This window comes from Plecotus auritus (assembly GCF_963455305.1).
Source record: "Plecotus auritus genome assembly, chromosome: 8".
NCBI classification, from domain to species: domain Eukaryota; kingdom Metazoa; phylum Chordata; class Mammalia; order Chiroptera; family Vespertilionidae; genus Plecotus; species Plecotus auritus.
Window position 1 is genome coordinate 7078898 of NC_137782.1, and position 18811 is coordinate 7097708.

The following is an 18811-nucleotide window of genomic DNA, read 5'->3' on the forward strand; positions in this document are numbered from 1 at the left end:
TCTACTTTCAAGCTCACTCTCCGACCCCGCGCTACCTTTGTGATCGGCTCCATCCGGGTTCAGGTGCATCCTTTTCTGGCACTCGGAGCAGCTCATGAGGAACCGTGTCACCGCCTCTCTGGGCAGGAAGGCGTAGCTCTCTGAAATCTGCAATGGGCCACAGAAGAGGAGTGTGAGGACAGAGGCCGACCCCGCGGTGCGACAGAGATGATCACTGTATTTTCCAAATAAGACACATTATTCCATAAAGGCAGGAAGCACAATGGAAGCATGCACTGCGGACCATGCATCATTTCCAGAAATATCTATCCAGCTCGGTTGCATGTCTCGTAATCATAGTTAATGACGTGACGTGGAGGGAAAGACAGCCACATCGGAATGGGTGTCTGTCTGTGTTTCTGCATTGCTTTCAGTAAGAACAACCACAATGTACAGGTATTCTTGTGACTCTTCCTTATTAAAAACTGCCAACATTGTTTTTAAAAGTTACAGCTCGCGTCAGCAAAATTTTATCCAATTGTACATATATATTTTAAAATTTTGCCCCAAGTAGAAACTATAAACTTTGAGTTTTGCGTTAATAAGCATGTCTTCATTATTGCTTTTCAAAATGTTGTCATTGAAAATAAGGAGAATGCTAACCGTCCTCATGTATATATTCACTGCAGTGAATCATCCCGTCCACAGAAAATGACACACTTGGAAATGCACCTGGCCACCTATTTTGTTACTTTCTCCGTTTATTAATATGTATGTCCCCAGCAGCTCACAGTGTCAGAGCAAGCTTTCCCTCTGCCCTACACAGAGCTGTTTCCAGAAATATGATCTAGAGCAGCCTTGGGCAAACTACGGCCCGCGGGCCGGATCCAGCTGTTCAATCCGGTTCTCTTGCTCTCCCCTCCGCTCCTTTACTTTGAATTTATATTAGTTCACACAAACACTCCATCCATGCTTTTGTTCCGGCCCTCCGGTCCAGTTTAAGAACCCATTGTGGCCCTCGAGTCAAAAAGTTTGCCCACCCCTGATCTAGAGCCAAGTTAGACATCCATTCTCCTGTCATTATGTTTTTAAATATTAACTTTCCAAAAACCAAGCTATTTCTCTCATCAAAGCAAAGAATCTCTGAAGTGAAACGGATAGATTGTTCAATATTCCTAAACAATAGTTAATGCTGACTCGGTGCTACTAAGAAGTCAGATACAAGGCACTAGTTTTCCACCATGGCACTAGCACTGGTGCATGAAATATGAGATAACCAGACGGCGAGTAAATAAGATGCAAAAGATGCAAATTAGGCACAAATGCCACAGACGATGTCTCAGTTGCATAATGACTGTTGTGAACACTAATATATTTTAAGTTTGTAGAAAGGAAAAAAAAAATATGCACCTCAGGTATCATTGAATACAATTCCATTAATGGTGACGAGATTAATTTCTGCTTCTCCACGCTGCAGAAGCACAGCACAGGGAGACCCTACATGTTCAGATCAAGAATTGTAAGCCATATTTTCCCTGAACTTAAAATTAAAACCAGCTTATGTCACTTAGCCTGTCCCATTGACTCTCAGGGAAAGAAGCCATGAGAACACCAGAGAGACAGGGATGAGTCTATAATTAGAATTTACCAGGGATGATCCATATACAGGTAATTACATTTCAACTTTACTAGGATTTGAAGTATGAAACTCTGATTTGTAATATGATTTTCATTTGTAAATTAAGAGGTCCAGCTTTTTAAAAAAAATATGTCTTCATATTATACAAGAAAATGTGGAAGAAAAGGCAGAAAAATTTGGAAGTCTTTCATCAAACTATTTCATGTTAGCTATCCTAATATATAAAAAGCCAGGGGTCGTCACGAACAAAACAACCTGATAGACGTCGGAATGCTGCGTGGGGCGACCAGGCCAGCAGGGGGTTTAGTGAGGGATGACCAATCGACTGAACAGCAGGCTGTGTGGGGTGACCAGGCTGGCAGGGGGGGCAAGTTGGGGGTGACCTGGCTGGCTGGGGGAGGGCAATTGGGGATGACCAGGCCGGTGGGGAGACAGTTGGGGGTGACCAGGCTGGCGGGGGGGCAGTTGGGGGCAACCAGGCTGGCAGGGGGGGGGCAGTTGGGGGTGACCAACCCTGCAGGGGGGGCAGTTAGGCGCAATCAGGCCAGCAGGCAGAGGCAGTTAGGGGAGATCAGGCTGGCAGCGGGGGAAGTTAGGAGACAGTGGTCCAGGATTGTGAAAGGGATGTCTAACTGCTAGTTTAGGCCCAATTCCCAGGATCGGGCCTAGACCGGCAGTTGGACATCCCCCGAGGGGTCCCAGATTGGAGAGGGTACCGGCTGGGCTGAGGGGATCCCCCCCCCCCATCCCCGTGCACGAATTTCATCCACTGGGCCTCTAGTTAAATAATAAAAATATATATACAATTTAAATGCTCATTCACTCTCTTTTATGCTCTCCTCTGCACACATGCATGCACACACACACAAATTTGATTCCTATTCATTTATTATGCAGAAAGAACTAACACCTTTGCCTGACATATTTTAACTGACTAGAGATCATTTTTTTCTGACTCTCTGGAAGTCTGTATTACCATAGTGCTAAGAAAAAAAAAAATTATGATGCATTCCCAGTCCTTATACTTTATTTTTTTTAACTTACATGGAACTAATGGGCTGACCGGTCAATTCAGTAACAAATAAGGTTTGAGAAGAAGGCTCCTTTGGTTTTCACAGAGGATTTCCATGAAACCTCTCCTCTCCTTACATAAAAGAGAAATCTTCCACGGAAGGAAGACAGGCCAGTGATGGGGTTGGAGAGACACCCCATTGGCCCCCGTGGTCCTGCTGCATGCCCCACCGTCTGCCCCATCTCTTTCCAATGCTGATAAAGCACTTGTCTAGGAAACCCTCTCAGGACACATTTATGATGGACCCCGTATTGAGACCATTACTCAGCACACTGCATTTCCCTTATAGTTCTACTCTGAGAAACAAGTACCTGTAATGGTTACAAATATGTTTGTGTTCGTGTGCACCTGTGTGCATGAAGTAATATAAGGTCCCACTCTGCATCACAGAAAAGATGCTTAGCAAGTATCCTGTCACGTTATTCTCTGCGGTGGTATTCTGCATAGTGTTTGGCCTGCTACTATCTGTTATATATGTGGATAAGGGCTCCTAGGTGAGTGTAGTTTTCTTGGCGTTCAGTCCATTTTATGGGGAGACCTGCCTCGGCTTCTCACTCTCCTCAGATCTTTTCTCCCCCACCTCATGCTTGCTGGGCCCACCCACCACCGCCTGCTTAGGTGCCCGGGGGAGAAACCCTCCAAACAGAGTCTCCTCGTCTCCCACTGAATCTAAAACAATATTTCTCCTGCCCTGGAGGTAAAGAGGGAAATTGTTCCTTTTTCTTCATCTAGGATCTTTCTTCCCAGATCTCTCTGAAATTAAGAGTCCTAGGCACCCTTCATTACTGGGTTCTTAGAACATTCTTCAAAATGAAAAAAAAAAAAAGTCTTTAAAAATTCTTAAATGGCGGTCATTAGAATAACTGCATTTCAGGATTAAAGCCACAGGATGAAACCCTGTCCTTTGATCATGCCCACATCCCTCGGTGACCTCCTTCAGAGAACGCTGAAAGCTTCCGTGAGGAGCCTTGTTTGAATGTATAGCCAGGGCTAAATGCCCCTCTGGCCTTGGCTCCAAAGAAAGGCCCTGATTCCACGAATGTTTGAAATGCTAAATCAACCTTAAACAGATGCTCATAAACGGTGATAAGACGTGTTCTTCCGGGTTGTCCATTCATCAAAGTCCTAACATCCCTCGTGCGACAGGAAAAAGCAGCTGCAGGTAAGACCAAGCAGTAAGGGGCAGAAATGGGAAAATATTTGGATTCAGCTACTTGAGATACCATCTACTAATGCCATAATTAATCTCATAAAAGGCTTTAATCATTCATCAATGTCTCTTGCCTTGACCCACTTTTCAAATTGAATCACATCTCTGTTTCTAGGATAGAAAGTGGACTTTGCATACACAACACAGACCTTTGCTAGAACGTGGGTGAGGAGAACACTTCACTTGAAAATGTATTCGTAGAAAATACCTCTATATCTGGGGAAGAGAGAGAGAGAGAGAGAGCACTTCCCTAGAATTTGTTTTTGAACACAATGACTGCATCATGTTAATAACAGGAAGCAAAAGATAACATGAATTGATATTAGTCTTGCTCCCTCCGAGCTAAGCTCTAGAAAGGCAACTGCCATGTGACCAGCCACATGTATTGCTCGTAACAGAACTAAACATACAAAGGAAGGACTAGAACGTGGCCACAATGAAACAGACACACCAATGACCTAATCATTACTCATTAGGTAATTTCCTTATTAGAAATGTTATTTTCTACAAATCTAGACTTGTTTCTTCATGTATATATACTTTACACTTTCCCCTGGGTGTTTGCACCCATCATTGTAAACAGTGGCTAAAACAGATGTTACGGTAATGTTTTGAAAAAGAGATTGATAAAGAGACGAAATGGATTGCCATTGTTAGACAGTACAGGGAAAAGCAAAGAGTTATAAAACTCAACCCTGGATCTCCCAAATCCTGATTTATTTCTATAAATGGAATGGGCCATGGTGGGCTTATCCAACAGACAGAGTAGATGAATGCTTAAGGTCCATGGGAAGCAGGCGCACTGAAATCGATATTTAAAAACTTTATATTTGAAAAACCCCAGAGAGCCCTAACCGGTTTGGCTCAGTGAATAGAGCGTCAGCCTGCTGACTCAAGGGTCCCAGGTTCGATTCTGGTCAAGGGCATGTACCTTGGACTCAAGCTGATTGATGTTTCTCTCTCATCGATGTTTCTAACTCTCTCTCCTTCTCCCTCCCTCTCTGTAAAAAATCAATAAAACATATTTTAAAAAAACACCCCAGAGAATCAAAGTATTATCATAGGACAAAGTCAGCACTTGAGAAATTTCTTCAACTCGAGTTACGGCTGAAGATGTGTTGTTGCTCTTTACCTTTGAATGAGCTATGGTGAGGGGGGGACGCAGAGGCACGCCATGGCTTGTTACCCACCACTTCTACGGACCCTAATCAATCTGTGCAGTGAACACTGCCATTGTTTTCAGTGAAAATGTTAAATTCTAGGCCCATTAGAACTGGAATTCATCAGTAATGCAGAAAATACTAAATCCCATATAACATAAATTACAAGTAGAAATGATCTCTCCCATCAAAAAATACGGTAATACTTCTACATAAAAACATTGCACTAGAGCATCTTTAGATGGACTAAACAATAAAATTGGCCTCTGGAGCAACGATAGTGTAACATTAGTAATCTAAAGATAAACTGACCCCCGAAGAAGGCCGAAGGATCGAGTCCCATAAAGGGCACTGCTACTGATATTCCACTTACTGGTTAAAATTTAAATATGTATTTTATATCTACATCTATATCTAATCTATATCTATATCTATATCATCTATATCTATATCTATATCTAATCTACATAATCTATATCTATACCTATATCATCTATATCGAATCTATATCTATATCTATTTCTATATCATCTATATCTATAACTATATATCATATATATCTATATCTGTATCATCTATATCTATATCTGTATCTATATCTATATCTATACCTATACCTATATCATCTATATCATCTATACCTATATCTATATCATCTATATCTATACCTATATTATCTATATCATCTATATCTAATCTATATCTATATCTAATCTATATCTATATCTAATCTATATCTATATATCTATATATCTATATATCATCTATATCTATATCTATACCTATATCTATATCTATACCTATATCATCTATATCTACATCTGATATATACGGAACACCTTTCTGAAAAGTTTACTGACAAATCCTCCTATCTAATAAAAGAGTAATATGCAAATTGACCAGCACTTCAACACACACTATGGCTGCCGCCATGTGGACACAAGATGGTTGCCACAAGATGGCCAGCAGGGGAGGGCAGTTGGGAGGGACCAGGCCTGCAAGGGAGGGCAGTTGTGAGTGATCAGGCCAGCAGGGAAGGGCAGTTGGTAGGGACCAGGCCTGCAAGGGAGGACAGTTGGGGGCGATCAAGCCTGCAGGGGAGGGCAGTTAGGGGTGACCAGGATGGCATTGGAGGGAAGTTGGGGGTGACCAGGCCTGCAGGGAAGAGCAGTTGGGGGGTACCAGGCCTGCAGGGGAGAGCAGTTGGGGGGTACCAGGCCTGCAGGGGAGGGAAGTTAGGGGTGATCAGGCCTGCAGGGGAGGGCAGTTAGGGGCAAGCAGGCTGGCAGGGGAGCAGTTAGGCATCAATCAGGCTGGCAGGGGAGTGGTTAGGGGGGTGATCAGGCTGGAAGGCAGAAGTGGTTAGGGGCAAATAGGAAGGCAGGCAGGCGAGCAGTTGGAAGCCAGCAGTCCTAGATTGTGAGAGGGATGTCCGACTGCCCATTAAGGCCCGATGCTGGTAGGATCAGGCCTAAATGGGCAGTTGGACATCCCTCGAGGGGTCCCAGATTGGAGAGGGTGCAGGCTGGGCTGAGGGAATTTCGTGCACCGGGCCTCTTTTATCATTTTCTAGTGTCATAATAGAAAATATGATGGGCATTTACCTTGTCAGTGTCCCTGGCTTTCTGAAGAAAGAACAGACAGTGCTTTTAAAAACCTTATAAGTATAAAGCCACTTTCTGGCAGTTCTCAAGTGCCACTCACGTTCCTCTCAACATAGCTCAGTCAAGGTAAAAATGGCAGTTATCTCAAAAAAAATTGATATAAAAATAAAAAGTGATGTTTCTCTCTCTTTCCCTTCCTCTCTTTGTAATATCAATAAAACCATATCCTCAGATGAGGATTTAAAAATAAATTCATTTTAAAAAAGTACACAGAAAGTTTTGTGCTGAATCTATATTTTCAAGTGAAGTCATTTCAATAGGAAAAGTCTGAAATTATTTTAAAATGTGAAAATAAAATTCTCAGCCTTAACTATTTCCTGGCCCCTTAACTATTGTAACTCCATGTTTACGCTTACTTCCATATTAAAATGGTTTCTAAAATAAATAAAAATGAATAGCAGAGTTTTATCTTCAGAAATAAACCCCCTTGCCAAAACCGGTTTGGCTCAGTGGATAGAGCGTCGGCCTGCGGACTGAAAGGTCCCAGGTTCGATTCCGGTCAAGGGCATGTACCTTGGTTGCGGGCACATCCCCAGTAGGGGGTGTGCAGGAGGCAGCTGATCGATGTTTCTCTCTCATCGATGTTTCTGGCTCTCTGTCCCTCTCCTTTCCTCTCTGTAAAAAATCAATAAAATATATATTAAAAAAAAAAGAAAGAAAGAAAGAAACCCCCTTTCTTCTTGGATGTGAACACACGAAGTAATATAAAGTTATAAAAATTAACAAAGTTAATTAATCAAAACTGTAATAAATGATTGCTTTGCTGTGTGTCTCACAATTACATGAAGTAAGTTTAATTCATTAATTCAAGCCATAAAGTTTTATAAATTGGGAGCAAAATTGAAAAGAGAACATTTTAATCCAGGATTATTTGTACGATGTCTCTCTTCCTCACCCTCAAGCAGCCTTCCTCGCTCCTTTTCACGGTTTAATTTCTGAACATTCCTGGTGGAAAGGCCCTCTACATTTACTCGGCTTGTACATGAACCTGAAACTCCCCGGTGCCTGAAATGTTAGGGAATTGACAATTTTTGAAATTAAGACTCTCCTTCATTATATGGTCACGATCACTCGCATTGGCCGTTTTACACAAAAGGAAATGTTTCTGAAACATTCTATGTGTGTTGAAAGTTTTCCCTTAATGAGTGGATTTTGCTGGGTAGAACTTGATGTGGATTTTATCATTTAACCCTAAAGACAATCCCAGGAATAGATTCTTGCCTTCTCTGTTTAACAAATGAGGAAGCTAAGCTCGAGAGAGGTTATGTAATCAGTCAAACGAGTAGACGAGAGAGGACTCACGTGGTGACCTGGTTTCCGAGCTCCCCTTTCACCACTGCATTTTGAAGTCTTTCCTGGTCGTCAGTATTAAAGGTAAAAAAGGGAGGAGCGGGGAGACCGTCTCAGCCATAAAGAGTGGCCATATTAACCGCACAGAAGAGGTTAATCACGCTAAAATGTTTTAAATGTTCCCTGGTGGGAGATGCTTCAGAAAACGCTCTCACCAGTGGGAGGTGACCCTCTGAATACCAGGGGCACCATGCGCTCTGCGCCTTGTCTCACGTTGTGAAGCCCCCCAGAAAGAGGTCAGATTACCCGGCAACAGTGCAGAGTGCTGCCTGGAGGGAATGAACAGGCCGTCGGTCCTGTCCCAGCACAACTGACAGCGAGAGCCCCCGTTTCCAACCGCGGTGCCGGCGCACTGGGGTGCCACTGGAGGGACACGGGTGTGCTGTGAGGGTTTTTACAGCACGTGATACCTGACTACGTAGTCAGGGGCGCTGACCTCTGTTCCCTGAGAGCATCAAGCAAAAAACGACAACAGCCAACACAGCAATAGCCATCTGGTGGGAATGGACCAAAATCATAGCTCTTATTTCGGTCAGGCTGCGTAAAATCTGTTTCTTGGAGCGCCGCAGAGTTTTAGTAATTAGCTTGGGTGTGCCACGAGGTGAAACGGGTTGGAAATTGCTGGCGTAGCTACCTGTAAAGGAGTAGGACTTCTCCTTGTTAGAAGCCAGGCGCCAGGAGAGCGGTGATTCTTGGTTTAAGGTTTGTACCGAACGCGTGAGCTGAGATAGAGACACCGCCTGACATTGGTGCATCGGGAGCATAGGCGATCACTTTTTAAAGCAAAACAAAACGAAACGCTGAAGTCACAGGACTGTCCATGTTACCAAATACCAGTGATGTGGGAGGTCGTGGGCAAGTGCTGCATTTCGGGATCAGTTTCACTGCTCCACAGAGTGATGGGGCGTAGTTCGCTCCATGTCAGACACCGAGCTTTAGCACAAAGTGAAACTGGCCTCACCACAATGTTTTTAAAGACGGCCTTCTCCACCTTTGCTTTATAAGGAGAATTTAGAGAATAGCAGTCACACGTTTGTTTTACTGGAATGATGACATTAAAACCATGTTTTGTGCTAAATACCACACAGCACCCTCCATGAAAAATTGGTCTGAGGAGCCAAACATTTAACGTGTTCGCTAATGAACACTCTTGGGATTATGAATAAAGAACAAATCCTATATAATAAAAGCCTAATATGCAAATCGACCAAACAGAGGAATGACCGGTGGAACGACCAGTCGCTATGATGCGCACTGACCACCAGGGGGCAGACGTTCAATGCAGGAGCTGCCCCCAGCCTGCAGGCCCAGGCCAGCCAAGGCGGGTGCCAGCCGGGCCCCCGATTGCCCCTCCAGTCGCCCCCCAGAGTGAGGCAACTGGCGGCAGCAGCAGGGGGTGGGGCTGGCGAGTGGGTGGCGCCAGGCCAGCCAAGGTGGGTGCCAGTGGAAGCCCCCCAGTCACCCTGCTGGTCATCCCACAGATCGGCTCTGATCGCCGGCCAGGCCTAGGGACCCTACCCATGCCTGAATTTCATGCATCGGGCCTCTAGTTACAAATAACAGCCTAGTGGAATGTGTTTAGCCTACCATTTTGCTTATGATTTTTAAATATTTAATATTGTGATATTCCATCACAAACCACCTGCACTGCACATAACTGGATAATGGAACTAGGAAATTTATTTTTTAAACTAATTAAGTTAAAATATTCTTCAACTGAGCCTGTAAATCCAGGTGCTATTAAAGGTCCCAAAAGTCCTGATTCATAAACACAGAGCCGGCCATAGTCCAGGGACACCCCTGTCTGAGGACGTAAAGGTGTGGTCCTGGGCAACATCTCTCATTCAACAAGGACCACTCTGCCTTCATCTGGTTGGCACATTGCATGCCTTTACATACTTTTGAAAGGAAGGCATTATGAGACACACATGGTTAATTTTGAAGTTTTTCAGGAAAATACTTTTATCCAAAAAACATAAATACACTCTAGTTAAAAGTGCATTCACAGTTAATAATAAATTAGACAAAAAGTTGGCCCGTGTAATCAAATATGCATTCACTCTGCACCTCAACAATTTTGCTTCAGAATCCTAGCTACTATTTTAGAAAGACTTGTGCTATGTTGAATCTGTCAGACCTATAAACGTTTGTTAAATAACCAGCTATTTACATTTGTGTTAATCCTCACCTGAGGATATTTTTTCCACTGATTTTTAGAGAGTGGAAGGGAGGGAGCGAGGAGGGGGGGAGAGAGAGAGAGAGAGAGAAGCATCAATGTGAGACACACACATCCATTGGTTGCCCCCTGCATGTGCCCCGACCAGGGTCAGGGATCGAACCCACAACCCAGGTACTGCCCTTGACCGACAACCAAACCCATGACACTGCAGTACAGGGGAGGGGCGGGCTGACTCTAACCACTGAACTCACTGCCCAGGGCAATGCCTGCTCTTTAATAATGTCGCTCATCCCCAAACCGGGGTGCTGCCAGGTTTACACTCTCACCCCAGCTTCCACTGCTCCCCTGGCAGAGCCGCTCACCCTGTTTGGGTTCCTGGATGTTTTGCTCTGACTCTGGTTCTGTTATCATTTACTCCGATTTGCTATTTTCGGTTCCTATCACTATTTCTTCTTCCTTCTCTGATCCTCTCCCGCATTCAATCTCCACACCCACTCACCAGCTCCCCTGGCCTACTCGGGAGTGATTTTTAAATAAGATTTAAGATTGCCAGCTAAAATACAGCACATACGATTAAATCTGAATTCCAGTTAAGCATGCAATATTGGGGCTGACCTATCAAAAGTTATTGTTTATCTGAAATTCAAATACGCCTGGGCATCTTGTATCTTGTTCAAATCTGGCCACTTGACAGATGTGCATTTATCGAAGATGAATGAAAATATAGATCAGAGCCTGAAGATGATTTAAAACTCGGAACAAGTGGATACGTTAGGAAAATCTAAGGCTATGCCAAGAGCAGGAGTGAGAAGCAAGGCGATCTGCCGGGGATTTGAAACCGCAGTGCCCAATTTAAGCCATGTTTCCAACTTTGAAGACCAACACCACAGGTCTGAACATGGTTTACATACACATTTACGTGACATCATTTCTACTCTCTTCTATTTCACTTTTTAAAAGCGATCATGCCCGGCCAGTGTGGCTCAGTGGGTGAGCACTGACCTATGAACCAGGAGGTGACGGTTCCATTCCCGGTCAGGGCACATGCCTGGGTTTCGGGCTCAGTCCTCAGCAGGGGGCGTGCAGGAGGCAGCCGATCAATGATTCTCTCATCATGTTCCCATCTCTCTCTCCCACTTCCTTCCTCTCTGAAATTAATACGATCAACATATTTAAAAATAAATAAAAATAATAAAGTGATCACAGCCACCACCCCGACTTGACAGCTCGCTAATAGGTTATGACAGGCCACCTAAAAATCACTGGAGGGAAGCGGAGGGAGGCAGCCCGCCAACCCAGACACCTTTGCTGTGTGTGGTGCTGAGAGGAGATGGCGGCTCTGCGGTCAAGTTTAAAGTGAAGGCTGGACCATCCAAAGGCAGGCGAAAGCAGGCGGGACTATTTTTAGGCAGTTCTGGCCGGATTCCAGGCAGCCACAAGCAATTTGGACACCCAAGGCAGATGCGTGAGATGCAGGCTGAGTGGAATGGAAGGGAACGTGGAGCCGGGACAGAGGGCAGCATCCCGCGGGGATGGAGAAGTGGTCCCAGGTGAGGCCAAAGGCAGACGCTGGGTTTGGGCCAAGGCACAGGGATCCGCTGTGTGACAACCAGACACCAGAGGAGGACGACGGAGCGGTGACAGCATCCCGGGCACCAGGGCATCTCTACACACGAGTAGGTCAGGTATCGGCAAAGGAGAAGCCGAAGGTGAGTAAGTCCATTATAAATAATCCCATTTTATTGGAAAGTTTTGCTTCATTGATTTCGCTTCAATGCTGTATTGCTTTGCCGGCGCGCCCCACCCCCCCCCCCCCAAAAAAATAACACAGCTTTATTTTCTTTGGTTTCATATAATAAAGATAAAATTATGGTGAGCATCTTTAATTTGGAGCTGTTTCTGGAAATAATTAAAACAGTCACCGACGGAGCAGATGAGACGATGTCAAAAGGAGCCCAACTGGAGTGACAGCTCAGAAGCGTGGGTGCTACTTCTGGGTCGCGTCTATGGGACGGCAGGATATGGGGCTGTGAAGGAACAGACTGTGGGATCGGAGAACTCTGAGATCAGAAGAGAGAGTGAGCAGATGGGCTCCGAGAAAGGCTTTCTGCGGGCGTTTCCTAACAGTAAAATAGGGAGACCCCATAAAGACCACATGTGAAGGGACCCACTCAGCAAACCAAGGCGTCTGCCGTACCTGCCCCACGAGGAGCCACACCGAAATCGGCAGCCACACCCGGGAAGGGTGGGCAACTGACGGCTCCGCTTTTCCGGCAGCGAAGGTATGACATGATACATCCGTATTTTCACGTTCAGGTTCCTGGTCTACACCGTGCCCGCCAGCGGGAAAGCCACGCTGCTCCTGAAGGAGGTGGCCAGGAGAGTGTGGCTGCAGCCACTCCAAGCGGCCGGAATCAGCCAGCTGAGGGGGGGGGGGGGGGGGAGGGGGAGGGGAGACTTGACTCCAGGGCCCAGCTCTCAGGCAGCAGCGCCCAGAGTCTGAGAGATGACCCGGTGGGCCCCGGGCGCAGGCTTCCCTGCCTGGGCTCTGGAACGCGCGAGTCCTGGCAGACGATGCAAACATCTTTCTGAGATACTGAGGAGAGAAGCAGCCACGTGGTTTCCTTGGTAAACTGTCTCTCAACTTGGGGTGTTTGTTGTGCTCTAAACAGGGCCTGTGCAAATGGGGAAGTGGGTGCATTTGATCCCAGTAACTGGGGCCTGGTTCCTGGAATGTTACACCCAGGGGTTAAGGAATCAAATTCCTGGGGGCACCTGGGGCAAAGCCAGCTGTCTGCCCCAAAGCCAGCTGTCTGCCCGAAGCCTGGAGTCCCACCGTGAGAAACACTGCTCTAGACCACTGCGGGGGGGTGGGGGGGGGGGGGAGGGGCAAAGATGGGCTTCTGGTTGCTCGTATGGAAAATAACACAATAGTTAATAAGAATACAAGAACAAACTCTGTGTTTTGTGTACTCACAACTGTAAACCTACTTTTGCCCACCCCATCCTATATAATAAAGAGGTAACATGCAAATTGACAGTCACTCCAACATACAAGATGACCGCCCCCATGTGGTCAAAGATGGCCACCACAAGATGGCCAGCAGGGGAGGGCAGTTGGGGACCAGGCCTGCAGGGGAGGGCAGTTGGGGGTGACCAGGCCAGCAGGGGAGGGCAGTTAGGGGGGACCAGGCCTGCAGGGAAGGGCAGTTGGGGGTGACCAGGCCTGCAGGGGAGGGCAGTTAGGGGGGACTAGGCCTGCAGGGGAGGGCAGTTAGGGGTGACCAGACCAGCAGGGGAGCAGTTAGGCGTCGATCAGGGCAGTGGTTAGGGGGTGATCAGGCTGGCAGGCAGAAGCGGTTAGGGGCAATCTTGCAGGCAGACAGGCAAGTGGTTGGGAGCCAACAGTCCTGGATTGTGAGAAGGATATCTGACTGCCCTTGAGGGGTCCCAGATTGGAGTGGGTGCAGGCTGGGCTGAGGGACACACCTCCCCCCACCCCCGTGCATGAATTTCGTGCACTGGGCCTCTAGTATACAAATAATTATACAACTAATGGATGCACATCACAAAAGATATCTTTGCATGTTCTCCCCTGAAGAGAAAGAGCACCCCAGGAGAGAAATTTTGGGGGTCTAAATCCCAGGTTCTCAGAAGCAGCAGCTAAGTCACCACATCAGCTTCCCTCAGGATCCCCCCGTTTCCCACACCAGGGTCAGGGGGCAGAGCCACACTCAGACAGGGGTCGGGCTAAAGTGCATTGGAGAGGACATTCCCAGAAAAGAAGAAAGGGGAGGGGGAGGAGCAGAGCAGATACAAAGGCTTAAAAAACAGGTAAGGGGACAGCTGGCCTGGCTCAGTGGTTGAGCGTCAACCTCTGAACCAGAAGGTCAGTTTGATTCCCAGCCCCAGTTGCGGGCTCGGTCCCCAGTGTGGATCGTGCAGGAGGCAGCCAGTCAATGATTCTCTCTCACTGAAGTTTCTATCTCCCTCTCTCTCTCCCTTCCTCTCTGAAATCAATAAAACCATATTTTAAAAATAGAGGAAGGCTGGTTTCTTTTTGCATACCATGAAATGACTAAGACTCAGTAATCCAGCTAGTGAATAATCTCAGTGCTGGGGAAGTCATGAATGAAACAGGGCGGGTGGCATCCGTAGATCACAGAGGAGCGCAGGGATGCAGAGAGAGAACCTCACTTTTCAGTGGCTAATTATGATTTTTAAAAAGCTGTTTACAGCATCTGGCACCCCACAAACAACTTCATACAGGTTTGAAGTAGTTATTATGTTCAACACGTTACATATATTATTTCTGAGCTTCAAGACAAACCTACTAATAACCCATTCCAAAGTCATCCCTAATAGGACTTTCCTCTTCGGGGTTTAAGTCCACGTCCAGCTGATATCATAGTGCTCTCCCTATTACATTTTATCCAAATTAACTCCATGTCCAGGTGCCTGCACAGGTGCACACAGGCACGTCCTTGCGGGACTTGGAAAGGTTTTATTTACCACCCGTCACGGTGCCCAGGAGTACCTGACCCTCTGGATCGGAGTGGTACAGGCATTAAATGTCCCGAGTGGCTTTAGAAGCCGCACTGGCTCACTTTCACCACAAGGGTACACTAAAGTAGCAATTTATGTCTAGGCTGGACACAAAGAGTTAATGAAGTTTCTCCAAGGTTGATCCCTTTCAAGGAATATAGCTATTTACTGGGCTATGATTGTTGAATATGAAAACTAGCAATGACAGGGTTTATGATGATGAGCTGGTCTGGGTGAGCTCTCACGTCTTTTGATGGTCTCCACTTCCCTTCCAAGCAGACAGCATTTTGCACTGACTCTTCCCCTCCTGTGATCATTCTAACTACACTATACGAGGAACAAATCAATTCTGATGAATGGCAGCGCACCATTCTGTTTCAGGATTGCTACTTCATACTCTAATCCCCATGCCACCTGTATTTTTCTTTCCGAGATGTTTTAGACACCTGACTTATTAGTCTGAATAACATTATTTTTAGTTACCCAAACAGTGGGCCCTGGCTAGCGTCAGTGGTTAGTGCTTCGGCCCAAACACCGAAGGGTCACACAGGTTCGATGCCCGGTCTGCAAGTACCTGAGTTGCAGACTCAGCCCCACCCTGTTGGGGTGGGTGCAGGAGGCAACCCATCGGTGTCTCTCACATGGATGTTTCTCTCTCTCTCCCTCTCCCTTCCCTTCCACTCTCTCTGAAAAATCAGTGGGGAGAATATCCTTGGGTGAGGATTTAAAACAAAACAAAACAGCCAAAACCGGTTTGGCTCGGTGGATAGAGCGTCGGCCTGCGGACTGAAGGGTCCCGGGTTCGATTCCGGTCAAGGGCATGTACATTGGTTGCGGGCACATCCCCAGTGGGAGGTGTGCAGGAGGCAGCTGATCGATGTTTCTCTCTCACAGATGTTTCTAACTCTCTATCCCTCTCCCTTCCTCTCTGTAAAATATCAATAAAATATATTTTAAAAAAAACAGTGGGACTATTCTAACACAAAAGTGGATTGATTATGTGTACTATGTTTAAACGTAATGGCTGTCTTCAATATTTAGGAATCACCTATGTGAAACCCATATATGTGTGTGGGAGACACGGGTATGGGTGTGCATCTGATAAAAATACACCACGTGGGAAATTTCCCCCCTGAAGAGCAAACAGGAGGCGCTTGTGTTAAATAATGTGTTTACCTCATTCAGAGCCTCCGAAGTGGCATAAACCCACTCCCTATTCAATGCGAACGGGAGCTGTGCAGTGCCCAGCCTTCCCAGGCCTGGCTACAGCTCTCCCTCAGTGTCATTACTTCTATTTATGGTAACCTCTTCATCCTACTGAGCTGGGGTCACACAGGCAAGGACTGCACAGAGACGAGGGGAGCTTACTCCTTCAGCCGGGACCTGCTGAGTACCTACTGTGAGACTGGTCTTCTGCTGAGCTGGGTGCTGACACGGTGATACGTAAACCAGACATGGGCTCCCACCACCAGGGACTGCAGGACATTTTAACATCTACTCTAACCATAAAAAAAGGAAAGCAAACAAAAAGAACCTCACAGAAGTACCATAAACGATCTGTAACCGTACCATAAAACATATATAAAAGTGCCGTAATATATGTGTGTAATTGAGCAATGTTTTATGCTCATAAACTTTCCAAGATAAGCTGGTTACAAAATATACTTCTAGATCACTGACTTAATGTATAACAGTATCCTGGAGTTCAATATTAGAGAATGTCCTTAAACACATTTAAATTCGCAGTAATTTTAGGTTTTTATCTCTTTTTGATCTCCAGGACAGTCATTCATTTAAGCCACTCTAGTTTACAATAGTGACATGAAATGAGCAATGCCATCTGCATCCAGAAGGCAGTGCCCATATCTGTTTACTTGCTGCATTGCTGGTGCCAACCAGCTACTCACATTGTTACCACCCTCACTGTGTCCCCAGCACAGTGATGGCCCCACACACATTCCCAGTGGTGTCATTCCTTCAGTGTTTTAAGAAAACTGAAATATAACCCTCTCGTTTTACATGTCAGCAAACTGTGGCCTAAGTAAAAAAAAAAAAAAAAAAAAAAAAGTTAAATTAATGGTTCGGAACTCATGGGTTATAGTTTAGTGCTATTTTTTCACACCAAAATGGCTACAAATTTTGGGCATTTAATCTTACTATGTGTTGACAAGAATTCTGAGAATGTTAACATGACAAACTAGCAAACTAGCAGGAACAGTGCAAGTTAAACTACCCTACTGAGCAGTAGAGATGATGAACCAATAGGGATTTATTTATTTTTTTAAGGACAAAAAAATGATACTAACTAAACTTTTAAGGTGAAGTGTTCTAGATCTAATAAAATAAAGACTTCCCTTTTTAATTTTCAGACAGGAACATAGAAATTCTTCATGAGATGGTATTTTTCTGTAGTATGTATCTGGAAAGAAATATTCAATCAATATTGAAAACAAATTCTTTAAATAGAGCCAGTTTTTAATCTCCAACATTTACAGGGAACTCATACAACTTAACAAAAGGAAGATAAACAATCCAATCAAAAAATGGGCAACGGACCTAAATAGATACTTTTCAAAAGAAGACAGAAGGAAGGCCAAGAGACACATGAAAACATGCTCAAAGTCACTAATCATCCGAGAGATGCAAATCAACACGACAATGCAGTACCTCACACCTGTCAGAATGGCTATCATCAACAGATCAACAATCGACAAGTGCTGGCGAGGATGCGGAGAAAAAGGAACCCTCGTGCACTGCTGGTGGGAATGCAGACTGGTGCAACCACTGTGGAGAACAGTATGGAGTTTCCTCAAAAAACTAAAAATGGAACTCCCATTTGACCCAGTGATCCCACTTCTAGGAATATACCCCAAGAAGCTAGAAACACCAATCAGAAAGGATATATGTTCCCCTATATTCATAGCAGTACAATTCACCATAGCTAAGATTTGGAAACAGCCTAAGTGCCCATCAGCAGATGAGTGGATTGAAAAACTGTGGTACATCTACACAATGGAATACTGCGCCGCGGTAAAAAAGAAGGAATTCTTACCATTTGCAACAGCATGGATGGATCTGAAGAGCATTATGCTAAGTGAAATAAGCCAGTCAGAGAAAGATAAATACCACATGATCGCACTCATTTATGGAATATAATGAACAACATAAACTGACGAACAAAAACAGATCCAGAGGCAGAGAAGCATGGATCAGACTGTCAAACCTCAGAGGGAAGGCAGGGGAGGGTGGGGGTAAGGGGGAGAGATCAACCAAAGGACTTGTATGCATGCATATAAGCATAACCAATGGACACAGACAACAGGGGGGTGAGGGCATGAGTGGGGGGGGGGGGGTTAATGGAGGGATGAGGACACATATGTAAATTTAAAAAATAAATAAATAAATAAATAGAGCCAGTTTTTAAATTTTTCCGAAAATTAATGTAACAGAATTAACCTGTGGAAAAGCGTAATGAAATAATTAAAACACTCATAAACTCAATCCAGCAAAAGAACCCCTAACTATGGGGACTCTGCCTTCTTTCATGCTTTCCTGCAGCCCGGGCAAACCTTGGTTAAAAGTTACAGCGTGGACTTCCAGGGATAGCGCCACCTACAGGATGCACACGAAAAATGCACAGGTTATTGCCATTAGTATCTCCCAACAGGGGAGTGGGGGTGGAGGGCAAAGGGGGGAAGGGGGCAGGCAGGGAAATTATGTCCACCATAGAATTAGGGCAGTGGTAGCCCTGTGTTATTGTCCCTGTTTGTCCTTCTACCTGGCACATCCAGCCGTGGGCAAACTACGGCCCGCGGGCCGGATCCGGCTGTTCTATTCGGTTCTCTTGCTCTCCCCTCTGCTCCTTTACTTTGAATTTATATTAGTTCACACAAACACTCCATCCATGCTTTTGTTCCGGCCCTCCAGTCCAGTTTAAGAACCCATTGTGGCCCTCGAGTCAAAAAGTTTGTCCACCCCTGGACTAGACAAAGAAGAAGTAACAATATTCAAAT

General features: G+C 45.4%; 1 protein-coding gene across 6 annotated transcripts in view; it reads right to left on the reverse strand.

Moving 5' to 3' along the window:
- Nucleotides 1-18811, reverse strand: part of NOL4 (nucleolar protein 4) — a 236212-nt gene that overhangs the window by 169042 nt on the left and 48359 nt on the right. For all 6 annotated transcript variants that reach the window (XM_080685158.1, XM_080685156.1, XM_080685155.1 and 3 more), the window contains one exon: nucleotides 36-147. In XM_080685158.1, the coding sequence (XP_080541284.1) occupies nucleotides 36-147 (112 nt within the window). The remainder of the gene's footprint in view (nucleotides 1-35; nucleotides 148-18811) is intronic.